At 40.9% G+C, this 25,252-nt stretch overlaps 2 protein-coding genes across 3 annotated transcripts; one reads left to right on the forward strand and one right to left on the reverse strand.

Moving 5' to 3' along the window:
• Positions 1 to 24,659, forward strand: LOC122527951 (N-alpha-acetyltransferase 15, NatA auxiliary subunit). Of its 2 annotated transcripts, none has more exons than XM_043652571.1 (9): positions 1 to 352; positions 619 to 966; positions 1,107 to 1,241; positions 1,409 to 1,553; positions 1,635 to 1,892; positions 1,961 to 2,271; positions 2,337 to 2,618; positions 2,694 to 2,907; positions 24,535 to 24,659. In XM_043652571.1, exons 1-9 carry the CDS (start codon positions 296 to 298, stop codon positions 24,642 to 24,644), a joined length of 1,860 nt encoding a protein of 619 aa, XP_043508506.1. In that variant the 5' UTR covers positions 1 to 295; the 3' UTR covers positions 24,645 to 24,659. The 2 variants fall into 2 exon arrangements, with proteins under 2 accessions (XP_043508506.1, XP_043508507.1); XM_043652572.1 differs by lacking the exon at positions 24,535 to 24,659 and adding an exon at positions 19,136 to 19,164 and having other exon boundaries at positions 2 to 352.
• Positions 3,073 to 22,273, reverse strand: LOC122527950 (adhesive plaque matrix protein). Its single transcript, XM_043652570.1, has 2 exons — positions 21,954 to 22,273; positions 3,073 to 7,159 (listed from the first exon to the last, which is right to left on the reverse strand). The coding sequence occupies exon 2, from the start codon at positions 7,154 to 7,156 to the stop codon at positions 3,965 to 3,967; it is 3,192 nt and encodes a 1,063-aa protein (XP_043508505.1). The 5' UTR covers positions 7,157 to 7,159; positions 21,954 to 22,273; the 3' UTR covers positions 3,073 to 3,964.
• Positions 24,660 to 25,252: the final 593 nt, after the last annotated feature.

Consider the following 25,252-nt stretch of genomic DNA (forward strand, 5'->3'; position numbering starts at 1 on the left):
ATATACGTATTCCATGCAATACTGAAAAAAGTAAAATCATCGAACGCATCGAAACGAACGGAATATAAACGCGAACGTACGCGTAGAACGTATTATTATTGTTAGCAAATTTGTAAAAGTCATAAAGTATATTAAAGTGTATGGCACCGTGGCTGTAGAACTTCCGGCGGAACAGCATTGTCGCAGATGATCACGTGATCGAAGATCGACTTCTTCGTTTGTGGCCACGAGGTTTTGTGGTGAAAATTAAGTTTACCGGGTGGAAAAGGCCCAATATTTTTGTATTTATGCAAAAATGCCCTCCAGTAATCCCTTGCCACCCAAAGAAAATGCCTTGTTTAAACGAATTCTGGTAAGTAATATGCAATCGAAATACTCTGTTTTGGACCCCACTCCGGCTAATAGAAGTATTCATACTCTAATGATGAAGCACTCTTCGAAAAAATGCAAAAAATTCACTGGCAACCACGGGTCACAGAGGTTTTATCAGTCTTATGAATGAAAAGATGATTTTTTGTTTATCTTTTGCGATACCTTATAATGCCAGTTTGTCCAAATACATAGCATTGAAATCATGAAAACGTTTTATTCTATGAAACGTATTTATGTTTCTTGCAGAGGTGTTACGAACATAAACAATATAAAAATGGGATAAAGTTTGCAAAGCAAATTTTATCAAACCCAAAATTTAGTGAACATGGAGAGACCTTGGCAATGAAAGGTCTCACTCTGAACTGCTTAGGTCGCAAAGAAGAAGCATATGATCATGTCCGGAGGGGTCTCAGGAATGATTTACAGTCACATGTTTGCTGGCACGTTTACGGACTTCTACAACGCTCGGATAAGAAATATGATGAAGCCATCAAGTGTTATAGAAATGCTCTTAAATGGGACAAGGATAACATTCAAATTCTTAGGGACTTATCGTTGCTTCAAATTCAAATGAGGGATCTGGAGGGCTATAAGGTAAGTAATTTAATAAAGGATCTTACTCCTATTTGTTGTTTACATGTAATTTGTTTTATTATCATATCTGTTTTCCATAAATTGCATTTACTAACCTAATTTATATTTGACAATAATGTTTGCATTTGTGTTTGTTTTAGGATACAAGGTATCAATTATTTATGTTACGTCCTACACAGCGTGCTTCGTGGATTGGTTTTGCTATCTCATATCATTTATTAAAGGACTATGAAACAGCACTTAAAATTTTAGATACGTTTCGGAATTCCCCAATGGTATGTTCTTCAGTATTATGTAATTTGCCATTATATATAAAAAAAAAATAGCATTAAATAACACACCAAAATTTTTTTAATTTTATATTTAAATTTAATATTAATAACATAAGTTTGCATATTATAATATATAATACAGGACATACAGACATTTTTAAAATCTGCAGATTTGTTATGATTACGAGCATAGTGAATTGCTATTGTATCAAAACATGGTTATACAAGAATCAGGAGAATGTGAACAAGCATTGAAACATCTTGACAAGTATAGTGATCAAATTTGTGATAAAGTTACTGTAAAAGAAACATATGGTATGTTATATAAATTTTCCGTAATCTAACTATAAAAACTAAATGTTTTGTAACAGTGTTTTTTTTATTAATTTCCAACAGGTAAATTAAGATTACAATTAAAACAATATGCAGAAGCAGTTCAGGTTTATAAGGAACTTTTAAATATAAATCCTGAAAATACAACTTATTATGCTAGGCTAGCAGAGGCTGAAAGACACACTAAACCTGAAGAAACATTAGCTATGCTCCAAAGATACGAAGACTTGTTTCCTCGAGCGCTAGCGCCGCGTCGCTTACAATTAAATTATGCTATAGGCGATGAATTTAAGATATTAGTAGACCGGTACTTACGAAGAGGTATGGTTTATTGGTAATATTTTTACATGGAATTTAAATCATTAGCCTATGTTCTATTTATACTGCAGGTCTTCATAAAGGTGTACCACCTCTGTTTGTAAATCTTCGTTCCTTATATAACGATCAACAAAAAGTTGACACTATACAGTCTTTGGTTTTGGAATATAAGGAGGCGTTAAAAGCTCATGGGCATTTTAGTGATCAAGAGAAAGATAACCCGCGAGAACCAGCTTCGGCACTGTTATGGACTTATTATTATTTAGCACAACATTACGATCACCTTGGACTTACAGAAAAAGCGTTAAACGAAATTGATGCTGCCATAGAACACACACCTACGCTTATAGAACTTTTTGTTACCAAAGGTCGCATTTATAAGGTGAGGTTTCAATTTTCGTAACGTGTATATATTTCTTTAATAATGCAATTGTATTTTATCCTTAGCATGCTGGTAACGTCCAAGAGGCTTATAAGTGGTTGGACGAAGCACAAGGATTAGACACAGCCGATAGGTATATTAATTCCAAATGTGCCAAGTATATGTTGCGTGCAAATCTGATCAAGGAAGCGGAAGAAACTTGTGGCAAGTTTACCAGAGAAGGAGTTTTAGCCATGGAGAATCTAAACGAAATGCAATGTATGTGGATTCAGACAGAAGCCGCTAATGCTTACAAACGCCTTGGAAAGTACGGGGAAGCGTTAAAGAAATGCCACGAAGTTGACAGGGTAGATTTCAACAACATATATTTGCAAGTAATAATACCTTATTATCTGTTCTTAAATGAATTCTATTGATTGCAGCATTTTTCTGAAATCATAGAAGATCAATTTGACTTTCATACCTACTGTATGAGAAAGATGACTTTGAGGTCCTACGTGGGTCTCCTAAGGTTAGAAGACGTATTACGGGCTCATCCGTTTTATTTTAAAGCAGCAAAATGTGCAGTGGAGGTTTATTTACGACTACACGATGAACCGTTACCAGATCCGACTCAAGCGCAGGAAATCGACACCGGTAAGTTCCTTGTATCGGTTATTTTTATCGGCTACTAACTGTCGTCGAGTTGTTTATATTTAATACGTATCCGCAAACGGTGATTAAGAATATAATGCTCGCGCGCGTTTGCTTATTTTTATTATAACTTCTAGCGAGAGGCTCGTGAAATATTACTTCGAGTCGTTCAGATTTTTAAACGTTTATTTTTATTCGTAACTTTATAAACAATCGATTTTTCAAAGATCATTTGCCATTATCAGTTGGAAGTCACGTATTGTTTGAAAAGGATACATTTACATTTTAGTTTAATCCTATATATATGATAGTACTACCTATTAATTTTTATTAAGAACGTCACTCGGACTCGCATCACATATATATTTACAATAAATTTATCGATCAATTGAAAATTCGTAGAGTCTCGTACAGCAAGTAAAACAAAACAGTATCGATATTGCAATCAAATTTGTACCATCTTGCATCGTCCTTGAAATTCTAGACAAGATGTAGGAAATTTCGTCTTTTTGAACTTTATTTCATGCATGCGCGGTCAAATGTAACATATTTCGAATATAACGGTTTATAAAAATACGCTCGGAATTGAATATCTCTACGTCGTCAGTAACAACTATATGTACACGATACGCGATCGATCATTAATCACAGACAACGCGCGAGTACGAACGGTCGATCAAAAGCCCCGCGCATACCTATCGTCGCACGCGAGCGGCGTTACACACAACATCGCATCTGTATCAATCTAAAGCGGGGTTAGGGAGCAGGGTAGGAAAAAGTCAGGTCGCATAAATTAAGCATTCTACGTAGCGTAAATGAGGCGTTGATAATCATCGAACTTGATTATACGTTACGCATACAAGGTATATACGTATACATACATATGTGTGTGTGTGTGTATATATATATATTTACACGTAAAATAAATATTCTAATATAACGGTACAGAACGGTATTTCGTCATCGATTCTCGCGTCGCGTTCCATATGACACGCATTTCCATCGTGCGTCCTCGATGATTCGTATGGCGTTGCGCGGCTACCTCGTCGCGTACGAGGTGTCACACGTTGCCCGTTGGCCTCCGTCGACGTCTCAGCAGTCTGGCTCCTCTCGATTTGGGGAAGAGGTGACCGGCGGTTTGGTCCGGCCTCTGCGTGATCGCTTGCGGCGTTAGGAAGTAAAAGTGGCCCCCGTCGCCTGGCAGCCTGTACGCGAAATAGGCCTTTGGCTTTTCCGGATGATTCTCGTGCACTGGGATCGGGTCGATGAATTCGGCGTCCGGATTTATGGTTGGTCGTGGGTCGCGGTAGTTCACTTTGATGTCGTCTTCCAGCGATATGGGTAGCTGAGGGTATGCCTCGTCCAATTCTTCCGAAGACTCGACGACCGGCACGTAGTTGGTAGGTGGACCACCGTTTCGTGGATTCGCCAACGGCTGGGATGGATAGGCGCGGATCGGTGCCAGTGGTTGGTCCTCTCTGTTGGCTATCCTGTAATCGGGTGGCTGTTGCTGGCTCGGATCGACCACCGTGATGAACTCGCTGTCGGGGTTGATGGGAGGCAGAGGCTGCCTGTAGTTGACAAGAATGTCGTCTTTGAGGGAGTACGGCCTTTGAGATTGGTCCCCGTAGTGCACCTTGACGTTAGGTGTTTTGTACACAGGTGGCTCTGGCGTGTTGTAACTCTCCACGTAGGCGTTCACGTTGTAATCTGGCCGTTCGGTGATACTGTTCGACTTGGAGTATATGGGAGTCGTGCTCGGTATACCCTTGTGCGGTATCTTCTTGCCGAAGATGGTGAAATATTCCTTCGTCACGTCGTCCAAGAACTTCTCGTCCTGTTGCGTGTAATAGGAGTGTTGAGGATTGTCGGTCGTGCTAATCGCCGTGTGCGCCGTCGTCGAAGGATAGATCGGTTGCTGATTCTTGTACGGTTGCGGTCTGACCCTCTTCCGAGGCATCGATTCGTTCTCGTAATCGTATCGATGATTACTGTACCTCCCGTCGTCTTTCACGTTCTGATACTCGTTGAACACGTTGGTTTGCTGTTGCTTCGAGTACTCCGTCGCCTCGAAGCTGTACTGGTAGATCGGCTTCGATTTCGCTTCTTGCCTGTAATAGGTCTGCGGCTTCGAGGTGGTGTAATAGGACTGCACGGGCACCACCGGACGAACAGATATGGCCTGATAGTAAAGAGGCGCGTGATCGGGTAACATACGTTGACCCTGAGTTCTCGCCGAGCCGCTCTCGTACTTGGATGAACTTTGCGTGACCGTCGAGTCGCTGTAACGTACGGGCCCGGAATTTTTCACCGGCGAGCCGATAAACTTAATACTGTAGTCCTTCGACGTTTGCCGCGACGGGACTGTCTCCACGCTGTAATACTGTTTCTTCTTCTCTTCTGCCCGCGGTTGTGTCACCGTCTCGTAGAAAGGCGACTCGGTGGTAGTTTTGTAATAAATCGACGACGGATTCGGAGTGGTGGCTCGAAGGGGAGGCTCGTGGGATTCCTCGTAAAAGTAGTAAGAAGCCTGGCTGGGCGATCGTTCCGGGTTGCTGGTAGTAATAATACTCTTTATCGAGGCCGGCGTTACCTCCACAGGCCTCTCCAAGGTGGACTGCGTTGACGTGGCGTAGTACGCCACTATCGGAATCGTTTTACTGGTCACTAGACCCGACCAAGCTTGATCCTTCTGCTTGTGTGCGTTCTCTTGACTGGTCACTTGATTCTCCGTTAACGGGCCGATGTTGTAGAAGTCTGGGTTATCGAGCGTGGTCGATTTATCGGGCAGCGATGTCGTAACCTCTGTGTACGGAATCGTTCTTACGCTGGGGGGCTTGCCGGTAGCAGCGAGGCTACTTTTGCTCGTCAAATTTTTGTACGTTGCCCGACCGTACGTTTTCGTAATGCCTGACGTAACAGTGACAGATGGTCCAAGTTTCGTGGCTCGGGAGAGGTCTGACTCCGTGGTGGGACTCTTGTGTTGCTTCGTGGTCAGTTTCCTCGGCGGTAGATAGGTAGGCCTGGGTCTCGGTACGGGAGTCGTTTCGGGTCGCTTCGCGTACTTCTTCGTCGTGGTCTTCTTCTCTTCGAGAGCGGAGAAGAAGTCTGGCGGTGGTGGAAGAATGATCCCTGGGACGAGAGGACCTGGCGGCACAGCTGTCGCATTGTCCTGTTGATACTGGAAACTGTACGGCGGTGGATAGTAAATGGATTGATCATCCTCGTCGTAATCCGAGTGATTGCTCGGCGGTGGTACGAACACAGCGCCGGGTGGAATCGCGTGGTAAAATGGCGGGAAACTTCCAGGCGGTAGGATGTCGGATTTGTCGTCCTTGTTCCTCACGCTCGAGTTCTCTTCCTCGGAGGACGCGTTCCTCGAGCTCTCCGGCGTTAGAATCGTCCCGTTGGCTATAACAGCGAGAAGCGGCCCATCATCCGGTAGCAGCCCCTTGGTGAGCAACGGTTCCTTTCTGTAGTCGACTGTCCCGTTGCCGATCTCTTTGGTGCCGTTCGTTCCGATGATCTGTATCGGGCCACCCTCTGCGAGCTGTACCGGAAAGGGCGGCGGTACCTTCGGTTTCGATGGTATCTTGACTTGTCTTCTCGGTGCTTTGTAATCGTCGATCGGTGGCCAGGTCTGCGTGCTGTCTCCGCTGCCTTGCGACGTCTCGTGGCCAGGAAACTTGCCTCCCCTCAGCACCAGCACGTGATTCTCAGCCAGCCAGATCTCGTCCTCGTCGAGGCCACCGAGATTGTCGATCGTGTCTTTCGGCACTTCCGGATTGCCCAAGTAACTGATTATCCCTGGCCGTTTAGGTTCTTGGCTCCCGTAGATCTCGTTCTGTATGAGACCGTATTTCCCCTCTTTCACCTGCTGGGAGAGAGTTTTCTTCTCGTCGTCCTCGTCTTTGCGGCTAGTGGCCCCCTTCGTCTCCCTGCCGTTGCCAGCGGACGACAAGAGGATACCGTCATCCCAGAGCGTTTCTTGCCTCGCGTCCGCTCGCAAGTGGCCTCCAATCAGCCTGTGTGACACTTTCCTTCCGGCTTCCGTAGTTATCTCGTTGTCTCTGCTGGTCGATGACTTGATACTACTACGGCCGGCCGGCGTGCGCGTCCTGTCTACTCGATCACTCGGTACCTCCGCGCCGACGTGCCGCCTTTCCCTGCTCGATAATGATGCCACCATTGACAAACAGGTCGTCAACACTATTGCCAACAGGAGCTTTCGCGCAGCGAGTCTTCTCTGCATCGTCTGCAACAGAAATCCAGCAGTTCTTTACCATTTCGTATTTTTGTTAGCGTAGGATTTTTATCAAAGGACATGCGCGTCTCTAAAGAAAAGTCGAAATATGTGTTATTGGACTTCGAGTTTTTATGTATTCTTTTAATGGAAAATTGTTTCTTTTATGCAGAATATATAACTATAATATAATATAATATAATTAATTAAAACCCTTCTTTGGATAAAATTTGGATTATATTATAAAATATTAATATATATATTTATATATAATATAAATTATTATATTTTATATATTTTCTTTAAAGACAAGTTGCAATATGTCTTATTGGACGTTATTAGACTTTTTTAGAGTTTTCATATATTCTTTTAATGGAAAATTGTTTCTTTTATGTAGAATATATAACTATAATATAATTAATATAATATAATATAATTATAATATAATTAATTAAAACCCTTCTTTGGATATTTTATATATTTTTGGATAAAATTTGGATTATATTATAAAATATTAATATATATATATTTATATATAATATAAAATTATATTATATACTTTATATATTTTGAATAAGGCTGCACCTTCAAATTTTCCGTGAATGCATAAAAATCCGCGGTCTGGACATTTAACGAGCACAGTGATTTCGATAATACCGGTCAATCCGATGATCACGTCGTGTCTCTTTCCGAGCAGCACTCGTTGCCCGAGTTTGCTAGTAGCGAGGTGTACCGCCACCTGGCGCAACGAAAGTACAAGTTTATTCTGCCGAGGTGTTTCCGTTCCACGGGAGTAATTTTGCTTTCCCCATTGAAACTGCAACATTTTCTCAACTATTGCGTGGAAGTAGTAATTCTCTAGTTTCTAGAGTCTGGTTATTAAAATACGCGGGAGGCTTCTGAATGGGGAGCTCGAAATGCGAGAACTTTTCATTTTCGTGGAACTCGGAAACAAAATGTCAAGAGAAAGAAAGAGAGAGAGAGAGAGTTTCTGAAATTAAATTAAGAAGACAATATTCTTTGACGCGCGATAAAGATATCTCGGCCGAGAAAGGATCGGGACGTAGCTTTCTGCCAAGCGTTCCAATAAAAATCGGCAGAATTTTGTGAAATTTGTTCGCAGACAGCAAAAAGACAGGTGATTTGTTTTCAAGCTAATTGTGATGTCCAAAATTAGTCGCATTTTGCCCGAGTGCAGTTTAATAGCTCGATACGGATCAAATTCATATGTCATATTGCATTCACGTCCGTTTGAACGTGTTCTTTTACCTCCTCGATCGGAGAACCGCTAATTCTCCTTCGTAAAGAGAGCAGCACGGTTTCGCGTTCGAGTTTCGCGAAATTCGTCAGGCCCGTTGACGCGAATAGCGAACGATACGCGGGAATGTGGGACGGGAGGGGGCCACGCCTTTCCCTTCGTGAACAGCCGGTGAACGGTCGACAAACATTCACGGGTCACTGGAGTATACTCGTAATCACTCGCAACTCCGTAGGAGAGTAACAAACGTAAGCTCGCTCGCGTTTCTCTGTATTGGGCCGAGCTCACGGATGCATTAGCCCAGCAACGGAGTCGGAGTCGTCGATCTCGCGGAAGTAACTCCGCCGCACCGTTCTTGTTTCCGACAGAAGAAACTGAATTTACTGCCTTTTATCTCCCTGTGTTCGTTCCAGCGCGTTCGCCGGCAGGCAAGTCGATGGATGTTTGAAGTCGAGTTAATTGAGCTTTGTGATTTATCACCGTCGGCAAGAAAGATAATAAGGTTGTATTTCTTTTTCTTTTTTTTTTTTTCTTTCTGTTCCTGCTGGCTACGACGTGTGTGTATGTAATGGCGGCAATTGGCTGTTTATGGCCGTTTGCAGATTGCGGCGACGTTGTACGACAAGCTCTGGTTATTGAAAGCCGAGTAATCGGAATTGCTTGAGAATCGAGAAAAATTGCACGTCGCAGCTGTGTAAATAATAGCACGTACCTAATTTGTCGGTGGAGTTGTTATACTCGAATGTATAAATTTGTCGGAACCAGAGTCGAAGGGAGGAACACTTGACACCAGAGAAAGAGTCAAAGTCAGACTCGTTGAAAAACGTAGCGCCCCTTGCCCGTTAGAAAGTATCGAAAGCGTCTACTGTCACTGTCGATTCGATGTTTCTTCTCCCAATCGGAAGCGTCTTTTTATATTATCAAACACACTGATAGCACTGTTGCGTGGACTGTGAAAGAGTACCTTTCTCCCGGAGCGAGTTTCCGGAGTGGTCGCGAATAAACGATAATCGTTCAGCAGGACGTCGCCGAGAGTGGCCTGTAATCGAGTTGCCACACGCGATAATGCGCCTCTTCCGAGGGGAACCGCGCTCCGAGGTTTTTCAAACACGCACACGCGCAGGCACACGCGACGTTTTGCCCATCGACGGTCTTCTCGATCAGAAAGAAGAAGAAGAAGAAAAAAAAAAAAAAACGAAGGAAGACGAGCGTAACTCGAATTGTCGCTCTCTGAGGATCGTCCGCTTCGCGAAACTTATTTCACGCTCGAGCCGATAACGATTAATCTAATCTGCATGGCGACGTTTGTCCGCGGAACGCGTCGCGATCGACCGTCAACCATCGTGTATTTCGCTTTCTCCGAAACGATCGGCATTCGTCTGCTGGCGAACGCACGCGATTTAAAACGCATTAGTCGGGCCGTTTCGTTGGCGTCAGCTGTTGGCGTCCGCTTCCGCCGCGAGAATGGACTCCTGGCCTCCTCGCTCGAGAATGTCTCGGTCGCGTCTAACTCTTCCGTTGCGAAAACACTTTCGAACACTGAACTACGGTTGTACTTCCTTCGAGATTGTTCTAACGCGACGACGTCGAGTCACTGCAGAGATCGAGTAAAATCGTGGATCGTACACTTTGACGCGTCGTGCCGACTGATGGGGCGCAAGTATCGATGAGAAGATCGGCGGAATGCGCGACGAGAAGAGGGCAAACAACCGCTCGCGCCGGCATGGTACACGTGACTGGCCGGTTTTTCATCACCTTTCCCGGTGCACCGGTTTGCTCAAGGACGTACGTTCGGAAAGGTGGAGCCATTTCCAAGCGACACGTCTAGCTGGAAAGGAGGAAGTCGTCGCGCCTCGGTCGAGATTCGTACGGTTTGCACGATCGCGATATATACGTGTATATATATATACGCTCTTGTTTGCCGAACGTTCGCCTCGATCGGCCCCGCAGCAGGTAGCACGAATTCATTTGGCTCGTTACACGAAAGAAAAAAGAAAAAAAAAAACGATTTCGAAACGAGTGCTTTCACTTTCGCGCGACACGCATTGTCAGCATTTTTTTTTTTTTTTTTCACTCGATAAGGGATTTAAATCGGACAAATGCCGGGTCACGGGATCGCCGACTCGCTTTCTTTTTGGTCGATCGTAGATAAGGCACCTAGACAAGGGAACGTACCGAAGTGTGTTAATTTTGATGAAGTTTAATCACATTGGGCATAATTAATCACATTGTAGTTCTCGAAGATATATTTGATACATATTTTTCTTTTTTATCGGCAATGTTGTAGGGGTGAAAACTACCCTCAAATATATTGCGGGTCCGGAACGTATTTTTTGTCAAATATCTCGGAAATTACTGAAGATACAGTTTTCGTGTAAATTGGTGAAATTAGTGTTTTTTTTTAAATGAGGAATTTAATTTTGTTCAAACAATATACTAAAAAAAAAACTGTGTTTTTAAATCATTTTTCGTTGTTAATATAAACATTTTTTTGAATATTTCTTTATGAAAATTATATATTCAAACGCAGATTACGGATAAATTGGAATCTTGATCCATCGAAAGTTATGTTTTTTAACTTCATTTATTCTACATCCTGATTTTTATTAATAAATCCGGAGATGAATAGGAGATGCCTCTCCGTCTTGATCGAAGACGGTTCTTATACATATATATAATTATGTAAATGACATGATGAATTATCTCGAGGTAACCAGATCCGATTGCTTAATTGAATTCTCGATTAATTTTCTACAGAGTCGAGAAATTGGCGCCGGTATCCGCAAACGGTTCGAATCTTCGAACAACGAAGTTTCAGTCAGATTCTAAAAATAGAGCGATTGAGTTTAATTTATCGATCTCTCGGCGGCTTTGCATAAATCTTCTTGCATAATAGACCTATTCTCAGCAAGTCGATCTCCCGTCTGATTTATCAAGAATTACGGGAATTGAAGGTACAAGCTACGCAGAGTTTAAATTCTCCTCAGGGTTTCAGCGATAAATCATAAATTAAACGCGAAGCGTTCCCAACATCTCCGTATCTCGTCCAGAATTCGGCAATAGAAATTTCGAGCAAACAATTAGCATAATTCCCTCGGACATCACGAGCAGTGAAATTTCAATTCTATCCTTCACGTGCTGCGCTCTTGAGCGTTCGCTTAATTTAATTTTTATATATTTGTTATGTTATATATTTATATATAAATATTATATAATTTATGTATTTATATATTTATTTTAAAATAATTTATATATTTATAATATTTATATATTAATATTATACATTATATATTTATAATATTTATGAAATTATAATATTATAATATTTATATATTAATATTATACATTATATATTTATTGCATTAATTTAATTTTTTGGAATTGAAACTGTGACGAACGCCGAATGAAACACGACACTTGTACGACACAAAGCGTGTGATACTTGGTACCGATATTCGCAAAATAAACATTGGTCCCAAATGCGGACGCTTAAGTGGGGACTGTTGTATTACGAAATTTCGACGAACATAATAATACACAGTACGCCGGGCGGGTTTGCTCGTTCCGCAACGCGGTTTGTCGATTTTTCACGACGTGATGTAAGAAGAACGATCTCCGTGGCGTGGCAAGTGCCGTTACGCTATCGTTACCACCGGACCTGCCGTAATATCGTTCCTCGAAGCCAGATTTTCTAGTCCTACCACCGACTCTAAACCACCGAACATTTTCTTTTCGCGTGGCTCGAAAGAAAGTCGCGTGCTCGACCAGTCCCACTTGCGATCGCAATTTGCGAAAGCCTAACGTAACGATAGTAAATAGCTGTATCGCAGACTTCTGTAGGCGTAATTAGGTAACTACGAGTGCAGTCGATTTTTGAAAGATTATCGATTACACAGGGTGGGACAAAAATCTTCTTGCCTGTTCGGTTTGATAAAACATCAAAATATAAAAGGAAACTAATTTTGTTTAACGCTTAGGGGCACGTAATTTTAAAAAAGAAGAAAACTCCACCTGTACAGACTTTTTTTTTAATATAAAAAAAGGAAACGGAAACGTTTATTTCAATTATTAAACATAAAATATTCCTGAAAACGAGAAAAAGTAATATTTAAATAAATTCTTTCTTACAGAGTGTAATGTACTCTTAATGTTTTAAATGAAATTCATTGAAACACATTTTTAGGTGGGTTAAAAAATATCCCACCGTGCATTAACTATCAAAAGAAAAAAAAAAAAAAAAGTGAGACAATTTTAAACTCACCTAACCCCAAAGAGTTAATTTGAAATTAAATTTAAGTTCAAACTTGATGTTTTTCATTATGTTTTAAAAATTGTTTCTTTCGTTATTGTTATCTTTTTTTTTTTTTTTTTCATTATAGTAGGAAGTGATTTTCGGCCCAGTCTGTGTTTCCGAGGTTTCACTGATCGACGATTGCTCGTTTTCGACAGGAATTCGATCGCGCGGCCTTGAGCGCAGGTCATCAAAAGCGCGTGCAAACGAAATGGCATTGAATAACGAACGAACGGGGAGGCGAAACGGTGAAAGGCTGTGCACGGCTCAGAGAAGCCGACTTATCGGTCGAATATCGGAAACTGGAAAAGAGTGAATCGGAGGAAAAGAGGGAGAGACAGAGAGAGAGAGAGAGAGAGAGCAGCCGGTATCGGGGCAACACGTTGCACAGCGCGTGTCTCGCGTAAGGTTCGCTTCGCGCGCACCGTTATCCAATTCGGTTTACGCTTTCAGCTACTTTCCTTTTTGTTTCGCGTTGCGTCGTGCTCGGTGAGCAGCATTAATTCCTTAACGCCGTGTTAACGCCTGCGAGCAACTTTCGGCGCGTCGCCGTTCAACGTTTAACTCAGCTTCCTGTTGTGACAAAGAGATAGAGCTAGAGAGAGAGAGAGAGAAACTGCTCAACCTGTTTCCTCGGCGCTTTGTCGAATTAATGCAGTTGGACTCGACTCATCGCACTTTACTTTCATCCCTGTACTCTTCAATTGCACAAACATCCGTGTACAATACAAATTTTCTAATTTTCTTTGCATCTAACTCTGCTTGGAACGTAATCTGATTTTGTCGCTTCGTACTGTATGTGTGTGTGTGTGTACGTGTGTGTGTCACAATTATCAGTCAGTGTTACGCAGGATATCAACGTGCTTCTTATCTATGATTTGCAAGTCATTGAACCATGAGACAATTGTTTATGTTGCACTAATTTATGTCGCATTAATCAGAGATCAATTTATCGTGTCACGAGACAAGATTTGCGACCTGTTCGTTTCGATTATTTTTCTGTCACAACATAAAATCTTTTATTTTTATCTTTCCTTCTCTCGTGCCAAAGGAACATGTTCTTTTTTTTAATTTCGGTATTTTCGTTAGTGTTTATTCACTTGTTTGCTTCGCGTTTCCCAAAAATGCACAGTTTGGCTTCGAATCACATACATATTTCGTGTCTAAAGATGATGGACAGAAATTCTTTTCTCCCCTACGATTAACGTTGCACAAAAAATTCGTTCTTTGCGAATTCCCGAAAATTTTCCGAATATTCCGAAGTCGCTGGCGACTTGGTGTTTGCGTAACGCAACGGTGAAAGCTGAGTCCAGCGTAAACTTTGGCTCGTACTTGGCGTTTAACGTTTAACAGAGAAGCAGTTTTCGAGAAATGAGAAGAATTTCTTGAAGAAATAGTATGTTACATTGATACGATGATCTATAGTCGCGCAACAACTGTTTAATTTAAACAGTGGTGAAATTCAGTTTCCTTGAAATATCCGAGACAGCTTTGAATCCTCAGAAGCACTCTCGATCTTCAGGTGATTTAGTTTCTTGGAAATGGAATTCCGTGTCCGGACCGACGTCGTTTGCCTTTTGAAAAATTTACGAGGCATCTCGAAGAATTCCAGACAGTCAATGACTCATTTTCGGTGTCGCGTGTCCATTGAAATTTGTAAAAAGGATCGATTACTCAAAAGTAAGCACTTTGATCATATTCTTTTTGAAAATAGCAGGCGAAGAATATTCAGCAACGCGCGATCTCGAGATCTTTTTTTTTTTAATTTCCATCCGTGTATTAACTTTCCATCCTTTAGAAGATCTCTTTTCGCTCGACTTCAAGTCGCTTCGAACCTTCGTTTCGATATCTTCTTGTTCTTGAAAATTGGAAAATTCGACTATTCTGACACGTCAGGTTGCTTTGTCTTCTAATTGGAGCAGCCGGCTGGCATAGTTGTTCCTCGTTAACCCTTTGGCGCCGTTCTTTTGTTAAAAATGAATATCTGAAGCGATTGAGGAGACATATTTCTAGCCATTTGTTCTCAACTTGTTTTTTCGAATAAAGTTTAAATATAATTAGTTTCAGTGTAAATTTTGAATACTTTGACTGCCGCATTTTTCTCATCTTTTTTTAAGTCAGGTAGGATATCCTAGGTTTCTTTTAAAGATTTCCCCCCACGAAAAAAAAAACATAGATTAGGTTTAGGTTAAGTTTAATAATAATGGAGGTTAGGTAGGTAGAATAATATTTTAGGTCCGATGGTTAACGTTTTACATCGATTAACAATTTACCTCGTAGGATAATTATACTATATTTTGATAAAAATTAACTCGTCAAATTAGAGATTTTTAGATTTTCACAGTTTCTACATCCCTCGTGCATAGACAGTTTAGAGAATTTGCAACCAAGTCAACCCCAGAAATAAATCTCAGATTCCAAAAGATAACAGATTTCATGAACCAAGCAAAGTAGCATTTTGCAAGCAACGGGACAGTATTTTCAGAATTTGTGGGGTGAAATCATCTCGCGAAAATATCTAGTGGCGCAAAGTCACATTTCCGTGACTAAATCTAACCTAAATCTTGACGAAAAGAAATGACACGTACGTGACAGCGGCCATTTCGACATTGTGTCAGTTCCCCGTTCGCGTGAACGAGACGAATACGCATATTTGAGACAGGTTGATTTTTCGTCTTCGAAGTTATTCACTGATGAGGTTGCCGGCTCGAGGCTGTCAGAGACGAGTATCAGCGACCGTAGTGGTACACCTTGGCATTGACCGGCTTGCTGTGCAAGGCAACTCGCTTGCATAATATGTTCGTCTCGTTCATCTCTCTGCTGAGATTATTCTCTCCTCTTCTCCTCTGTTCGTCGGGGCTCCTTTAACGGTAGTGCTAAACGCGACGACGGCGTGTATCTCCGACGTTTTGACGAACAACGGCTATGTAATTTGTACGATGACTCAACATTTGTACAGCGTTTCTATTGTTTAGAATTATGGATTCCTGCGAACAGGATTTGCTCCAGGCATTGTCGTGGTTATAAAAAAATAAAACAGGCATTCAAATTCGATGGCACTTTATCATCGTCTCTCTGTCGTCGTAACTTTTATTTAGAAGCCAATTCTTCTGTAAAACATTCTCAATACTTTGACAGAAATATCTAATAGAGGATCCTGTTGAGAAGTTGCGTTATCTCTTCTGTTTTTTAATTCTCTCCCGCTGCAGTTAGTTACGTTGATTGTATTTTAATAATGTTTAAAGTCAGTTCGTACGTCAATTCTTCTTCGTAAAATTGATGAAAGATTCTACTTAATCGGCAAAAGAATTGCGTTGTTTTTTTCTTTATTTTGTTAATTTTCCCTGTTGTATTTTACATAAGTTTGAAGTTCTTTATCGTCATCTCTATTAGTCGTAGCTTCTATTTACAAATCAGTTCTTCGTACTACAAAAGATTTTCAATTCTTACAGAAATATTTAACGGCGGAGGATTTTATTCAATCGACGAAAGAATTGCGTCAATTTTTAATTTTCCCGCTGTAGTTACGCTAATTGTGTCTTAACGAAATTTCAAGTTCTTTATCTATCATCCTAGCGTTTACTTACAACTCAATTCTTCGACAGAAATACCCAACAGCACAGGATTCTGTTTCTCGCAAAAGAGTCGCTTTATCTTTTTTCTTTTTTCATTTTTTGTGTTTTAACCTCTTCGGCTAGTAACTGATTCGCGGACCATAACGAGCGACCAAACCGTACACAACAGTTCGCCTTGTTTTTTAAATTCATCGGTATATATCACTGGATAGAAATTACTAAGATGTAATAAATTTGTTTTGCCTGGATTATATCTCAATGTACTTAAAACTGAGGAAATATTGCAATTTTGGGCCAAATATTCTCGACGTTCTAACAACATTCTGGACAACTCGTGTTCGAATTCACGTTCCACTTCCATTTCCTCTCCTCGAAAAAAAAAAAAAAAAAGAAAAGGCGAAGGGTTCACGAGTTGAAAATTTCAATTTCGGCAATACGTTCAATCGCGAAGGGGAAACATGGTTCTATCAAAGATACTTCGCACGCGGAGCTATCAGAATGCATGTGGCGTACGCTACCAATACCGGTTTACGTTTTTACGTTGCGACTATAAAAGCTGTACCGGTCAGACAAGGTTAACGGCCCAATTTTTTTCTCTCTTTCATCGCGCGAATCATCGTCATTCTTTCGTTTCGATTTTTACCCTTTGCGAATAAACTTGTGAATTTTTCCCGTCACAAGGATACGCGTGCAGGTATTTGAATCTCTCATCTCTACGCTGCATATCTCAATCGAAAAACAGTGTAGGATAATTTTCGCACGAACCTCTGTTGCTGAGTCAAGCGCTGACTAACCGTGGACCTCCGGTGTATAGTAATTCGTACGTTAAATACGACTTTGCTAATTTCATCAGCACGTTCGCGAAACGATTCCCGTCCTGGTTCGCTCACCTTCGCGAAGTCGATGGTGTCGCGTTTCAAGAAAAGAATCGACTCCGACGTATGACCTTTCATCGTCTGAAATAGACGTCCCGGTTAAAGTGTCCGTTTTGGGCAAAGATCGATCCCAAGGCCTATTGTATCCACCAGTTAACCGTCAGTTACCGATTAGTCGGTCGTTCGGTGATTTTTTTTAACACCTGACTTAGCCCCGTTTCGAGCGCGAGGCCTTCGAGCGTGAAACGTCCTGTCAACGAGAATAATTCAACTGACTACAGCTGAAAAACGCTGTAAGTTGTTCGCTTGGTATATCTTCCCGAGAGCGTGATAAACTGAAGTTGGCAAAAATGAATCTTCTCCAGCTAGCCTCCTGACCGTCTTTTTTGCTGAACCAACCGCTATGCCACAAGTGCCACAGTTCGCGCGCAAGCGGTCTTTAGCGTTTCGGGTTTGCTCATAACGCCTCAAACGATTCGCTTTCGCAATGCTTTTCTTAATGGGAAGTAATGATTTTGTACTTGAAACGAGACGTTTTCACTTTGCCAATTAACCTCACGTATAATTGAAATAAATGTTCGCGAATATAATATAAGGGTAAGAGTATAATATAGGGTAAGAGATTAAAATATAAATATATATGCATGTAAGTTTAATATTTTTAATAAGGGTAAGAGATTAAAATATAAATGTATATGCATATAAGCTTAATATTTTTAATAAGGGTAAGAGATTAAAATATAAATGTATATGCATATAAGCTCAATATTTTTAATAAGAGTAAGAGATTAAAATATATATGCATATAAGCTTAATATTTTTAATATTACGTAAAATATACTCGTCGTTTCATTTATACGCGTGCCACTTTCTTTGCGTGCTCTCCTTTCGCGCGCACTGCTTTTTATACGCGATTTGAATTTACGCGAAATTGCAGATACATCGTTCGAGACGTTCAACGAGCGTAGTTCGTCGTAAAATTTGATTATCCGGAAATTTTCGTTACACACACACACGACATTACGAGCCAAACAGGTTTTCTGAGTTGACGATTTATTTTCGAGGATAAATCAATTAACCGTGATACAAAAGGTACGAAGTAAATTTCACTTATGAGATTTTTAAAAAAATTCATCGATTCATTACTAGAAGCTATATAATTATACAACTATTGTACTTTATTAATTCATAAATTAATTGAATCGAAATTGAACGAATTTATACTTTTAAATGATATATTTCAATGATATATTGATTCTCATATTTAATGTAAAAAAATAATTTTTTATTAACTAAAATTTTATCTAGAAACACTTTTCAGTATCTTTTTACTATGTTATAACTTTTTTAGTATCTTTTTACTATGTTACAACTTTTTCAGTATCTTTTTACTATGTTACAACTTATTTCTGTTAAAATTGGCAGGAAATTTGCATACCAATTATTCGACTAAAATAATTAATCAATTAACTTTATAAATTTATTATATTATATTTATTATTAATTTTATATTAAATTTATTATTAATAATAATAATAATTATTAATATTTATTATTAAATTTATTAATAATAATAATAATAATTATTAATATTTATTATTAAATTTATTATTTATGTTATTTAATTAATTTACTGTTGAATTCAGACCGACGAATGCCCGTTTCGTCGTTTTCCCGTGGTCTACGTTCCGTTTCGCGCGCATTCCCACGTTCTTCCCTCCCGGCCGTGCCGCGCTCGTCGTCATATCACGGGCCGCGAGTCTGATAGGCGCAATTAAGGACCGGGAGGGAAAGCGCGCGACGAAGGTTACGCCAAGGTCCAGTGTCTCGTGTTTTTTTACCTTTTTTACGCGCGTCCCTCTTTCCGTCCCGCGAGAATTTATCATCAGCTCCGATCGTCACCGCTCTCTTACAGTCGTTCGCTACGTAATTTATCGTCAGAGTTGACTTTTATCCGGAACGTGTAAAGTAACGCGTGTAATCTCTTAGTTTCTTCAGAGTGAAGTGATCCAGCCAGTGGATTCTGCTTTCTCGCGACAGCCTGTCGATCGTCGAGCGCAAATACGCGATAACTCAAAGGAAATCGAACTTCTAGATCGTTGTTCGCAACCACCTCTCTGTATTGCGACGCGATCTTACACCCGCTGAAGAAACAAGGACGCGTTGCTCAACCAGCGCTGATTGTTGGAGTTTCACGATGGTAATAATCGCGAAACGTGCATTGATCGTTCGTCACAATTCCGTTTAATTGCTGAACGAAACGGTCGAATGGAGATCGATTGACACGGTTCATTCGAGGCTGCCGAGGCGAGTGGAACGATCATCAGTTTAATTCGCGTTCTTTGACCTTTATTATTATTTACTGATGAACGTTGTATCGAAAGATCGTCTTTCGATGATTTCATAACGTACGTACGGTCGTAAGAAGCAAATTTATTTTCTCGTTTCGATGGACTATATAAATGACTATAAATAGTTGTTTCATACCGGAGAAAACCGAAAGTATTTTTACACAAAGATCTCTTTTAAATCGAACCTAATGTCGGGGGCTAAGTATACTTTAAACCGACCGTTTCTACTCAACCGTGATCCACCTACTCGTGGCACGTTGCACTTTCGTAGTCTAATAATCTCTCAATGGGACCATCAATCGTCCAGTGTGACAAGAAAATAAGAGCGAGCGACACACGACCTACGAAAAGAGAAAAAAGAAAAATTACCATGGCTCGAAACGATTCGAACAATCTCTCGGTCGATCTTAACGATCTCAATTTAGACGATTCTCGACGAAAATGTGTCGCCGGTCTTTGCCTTCGTTTTTCGTCGTTGCAGTTGCACGTCGAAGTGAAAGCCACCGGTTTGAATGCGAATATAGGAAGCACGCCGATCTCCGCTGCGTTAATGACGAGCCCGCGGTGTAATTAAGCGGACACGTGAACGAAGACTTGGCCGTGCACGCGGGATCCGATCTGCCGGAAATCTGAACTTTCGCGTTCTGAACGTGGAACTGACCGGGTACTCCGGCCACTGCCGGATGTCTCGAACGACGTGAGAACGCAAACAGAGTCGTTTTTCTCGTTTTCTTTTTTTTTTTTTTTTCACGAGTAAATCTCCGCGTTCGGAGACTATGAGTTTGTCATTTTCGAACAAACATATAACAATAATAATAACAGTCGATCTATTGCCAAAGATTTATGAGTCGATTTTGAATAATTAAAGGCTGTTGATTATATGGTGTTGATTTTAAATTGACTCTAATTTTCGAGCAAACGCTTGTGCCCTAAATATTCGTAAAAGAAATATTCAAAGTCAATATGAAAAAGAACATGACCGTATAATTTTTATCTTCTATACATTTATAATATTATTATTTTATTATTGATTAATTTTTTAATATATAAAATATTAAATATATTAAATGTTATTTTAATATTAAGTTAATTATCTTTTATTTTAATATCAAGTTAATTTTTGCTTTAGATACATTTATAATATTATTGTGTTATTAAAAAACACAGAGTACACGTACATATTCAGCGTAATAAGCTACAAAAATCGTTTCTCGTAAGATTTCCTTCTCTGAACAGTCCTTTTGCTTCGCAAGCAAATTAATGAAACAAGTTCTTGTTATTTTCTTAAAGGAGTCGATAACGAATTGAATGTACTTAAAGGTTTGAATCATTATTCGGGAGGCGATTACAATTTCACCTCTTTGCGCTGGAATGACAATGCCACGCACGTCGAGAATTTCCTGTCCCAAATTGTAACATTTTCTCAGTTTCAAGTATATTTAAATGTAACCGAGGCAAAACAAACGACAAGTTTATTACTTGTGATATCATACCGACGAGTTCGAAAGTGAAAGAAAGCAACGAATTATTCTATACGGGTGTTTGGTCACTCGTTATGGTCCGCGAACCAGCGCAAGGTATTAAGAACAGGTCAGACTTGACCGATTTCGATACTTTTACAAATGACAGACAATGAACGGCCAAAAACGAAATGAAATCAGGGCTCTCGAATATTGATAGAAACTGATCTGTTTGGCAACGTGAGAAAAATTTTCTTTCGTTCGCCGATGTGATCTATGTAGACGTTCTACGTCTTCGAGCGAAGCTGTCACTGATGGGAAGAGAGAATTCGATCGACCGGTAGCCGGTGATCGGATAGAGCCACCGTTCGTTATCGGGCGTGTCTAAATGTCACAAGTTGTACGAGGAATATTTCCCCGTTGTCGATTTGTGAAAGCACAGAACTAACGGCCTACTGGAATAATATTAGTCACAGCGTGTCGCGATCATTCATTACGCGCGAGTCGATCTCACGATCCGGTTCTCCGATCGTTTGTCGTTTGCACACGTCCGGTGGTCATTGGCAGACCGATCGCCCGGTGCGACTTCGTTCTCCATCGATATTTATCCCTCCGTCGACCGGCAATTAACGCGCACGTCCGCTCGACAAAAGGGAAAAAGTCTCGTCGATAAATATTCATGACGGAAAACGCAAGGACTCCCTGGATTTTTCTACCTGACTCGCGCGACACGTGACCCGTTATCTCGCGATGATTCACGAGGAGGTATGCCGAGTATCGTGTCCGTTATATAAATTTCCCGAGCAGCGTGCTCGAGAGTTCGAGTGTTCGAACGAGACAGTCAGTCGGTTCGTCGTGATTGTCGTATAATTAATTTCCAAAGTTAACGCTTACCTCGGAACGCGCGTCAACGATTCTACGTGCTTTAGAAGCGTAGTCACGAAATCACAACGATGATCGCGCGGTCGAGTCGAAAAGGAAAGAAAAGGGACTCACGATCTTCTTGAATGCTTGGATCCAGTATATATCTCCCCTCGATTCGACGCTAGTCAGCGCTCGTCTACGCGACACAAACCAGCCACAAACCAGCGTCGTTCCGATCGACTTCCGAGCAAAGGAGAGTGAAATACAAATTGATGGAAGTGTAAAATCAGTCGTTGTCACAGGGACGAGCCCATAACACGGGGATAGGAATCAGCTCGCTGTTGTATCACTCACTGTCCCGTTGCACTTGGACGACGATGAGGAAACGAGTGACCTCCCGGCCCGTGTGACCGTAGATCTTTATATCGGTGGATCCTACTGGCCCTGCGCCAGTGTCCCACTCTTTGACGCGCGACACGAGACCAACTGGAGGAGGCCCAATACGCGTCCCTGATACGTTTGTGGGTGCTGCTCGCACGATCGTGGGTGGCGTGCTCGATCCGCGAGTCGGCAAAAAAAAAAAAAAAAAAAAAAAAAAAAAAAAAAAAAGAAAAGAGAAACGAAGAGGAGAGGATTAGTATAACGCTTCGCGTTACTCGCGCGGCAAAAGGGACACGCCAAGTGGATCGTGTGTGTCACGAGGCTCTCCTACGACTGCCGCACCAGACGATCACGTTGTTCCGCTTGCACGCCTCTTTCACCCTTCCTTCTTACTTGCCGGTACGCGTTCCTCTCCCCGTCGGCCGCCACGGTCAGAATCGGTCCACCACGCGGGAATGAACCGTCATCGTAGGAAAATTGCTACGCTTTCCGCCTCCTTGCTCCCGATACGTGATTAGAAATTGTTGCCGCGAGCGAGCGAGCAAACTCCCGGTGTCCTCGGTCTTAGTCGTGTCAGTTCGTCGGAGCCTCTGTTACAGTTTCGGCGGTGATCTGGAAGTGGGTCTCTTTCAGAGGCAAGGTTATTCGAACCGGTCGCGAATCTCTTTTCTATCTGAGCGTTGGAAATCCCAGTTGTTTATTACTTTTCGACTAAAGAAAAAATAAAGAGGGAACAAGATACGTTAGGGTTCTCTTAGAAAACAGGAATATAAACTTAAGTAAGAATATATTATGATCACAGTCTTCAACCACTTGCGCTGGCAACTGATTGCGGACCGTAACCGAGTGACCAAACCGTACGCAATAATTCGTCGCTGCATAAAAATTATCGAGAAGTAACAAATTTATTATTTGTTTTGACTGTGTATTTGGTTATACTTGAATATATTTAAAACTGAGAAAATACGGCAATTTCGAGACAAGAAAATTCTCGACGTGCGTAGCACGTCATTTCAGTGCAAGAGGTCACGCTGGAAACTGATTGCGGACCATAACGAGTGACTAAATACCCGTACACAGTAATTCGTCGCTTTCTTTTTGAACTTGTCGGTATGATATCATTGGATAGAAATTATTCAGACATAACAAATTTATTATTCGTTTTGCCTGTGTATTTGGTTATACTTGAATATATTTAAAACTGAGAAAATATTGCAATTTTGGGACAAAAAATTCTCGACGTGCGTGGCACGTCATTCCAGCGCAAGAGGTTAACCATTTGCGGACCGTAACGAGTGACCAAATTGTATACAATAACTCGTCGCTTTTCTTTTTGAACTCGTCGGTGCGATATCATTGGATAGAAATTATTCAGAAGTAATAAATTTATTATTTGTTTTGCCTATTTTGTTTTACTTAAATATACTTGAAATTAAGAAAATGTCGCAATTTTGGGACAAAAAATTCTCGACGTGCGTGGCACGTCATTCCGGTCAGAGGTTGACCATTTGCGCTGGAAACTGATTGCGGACCATAACGAGTGACCAAATACTCGTATACAATGATTCGTCGCTTTCTTTTTGAACTCGTCGGTGTGATATCACTGGATAGAAATTATTGAAAAGTAACAAATTTATTATTTGTTTCGCCTGTGTATTTAATTATACTTGAATATATTTAAAACTGAGAAAATATCGCAATTTGGGACAAAAAATTCTCGACGCAAGAGGTTGAAGAAAGTGTAGAGTGGGATATCTGGTTTAGCAATTATCATGTCGACTTTTGAGGAGAACATACAAAAATAATTTGCATTTGCTGAGAAGTTTAATTCTTGAGAGGGAATAAGAAGATGACGAATCTTGTACTGATTTCACCAAAAATGATCACCAAACGGATACACCGTATTGTCGACGTGTTGTTTTGCTTTTACACTGTCGCTGACACCTTTTGCCAGGTGTTCCACGGAATTGGCACTTTTTACTTTACGTGACCGTCGCGATACGCGTTAACAGCGTTCAAGGCTCCAAGGAGTGTAAACTGCGTCCTCTTTCGTCATGTTCCGTCAGCATTGCGAGCAGATTTATTACCAAGCCCGGTAAGTGCTTCGATCGTTAACAAAGCTAACTCGCGTTAACGAGACGCGTTAGAAATTACTACTCGCAAGGGAACCTGTGTTTGCAAGCTTCGTCGAAGATCGCCGTCAGATCGATTTTAGAATTTAGAGCATCACTTTTCTATATCTAAATTACAACAACGGGAAATTCGAAAGGATGCAAGTTCGTTAAAACTCCTACGTGTCCTACAATTTACTAACAAAGTTAATCGATTGCAGAACATCGATCGATGAAGATGAGCGAGCATTTCATCTTTGAACAATCGGCGCATTATCGACGTGACACGAACTCACGTTCTCAAATTAACCATTCATTTGCAATTCCTTGATACTCTGTGATCGAGCAGTGTTATTGTACCTGTTCAATGTTTGACACTCTGTCGTGTCGACATTAACGTTCATGAGAATTTCAATGTACAGGGCGATTCATGTAACTTGCACGCCCCGAGCGACTTTCAAATTACAAGCATGAAAGCTAATAGCTTCAAAGATTTAAATAATGTAAAAATATAATGAAAAAGCAACAATAATGTAAAATATAAAAATATAAATGATAAAAACAGATAATACAAAAATAAATATGACACATGATACAAATACAGTACACACGTACGTACAACGCAATACAACACAAAAACACTTACCATACCTTTTCCACTTAACAATTTCTCATCAAACGTGTAAATCGAAAGTTACTGCTTGTTACTTCGTGCAAGTTGCGTGAATCACCCTGTAGATAGTGTCTCGGATCGAGCAGGCTATTCGTTAGTAATAATTCATCGAGAGTACAATGGAAAAACGACTTGGAACAGGATCCTAATCCGTTTCAGGCAAGGATTCTCGCATTGTCGATTAAATAATTTTTTTTTTTTTTCTCCGTAATACCACTGATGCAACGGCGGGACAGAATCGTCGCCGCGTTCGCAGCCGTAGACGG

This window comes from Frieseomelitta varia, unplaced genomic scaffold, assembly GCF_011392965.1.
Source record: "Frieseomelitta varia isolate USP_RPSP 00005682 unplaced genomic scaffold, Fvar_1.2 scaffold_240, whole genome shotgun sequence".
Lineage (NCBI taxonomy): Eukaryota > Metazoa > Arthropoda > Insecta > Hymenoptera > Apidae > Frieseomelitta > Frieseomelitta varia.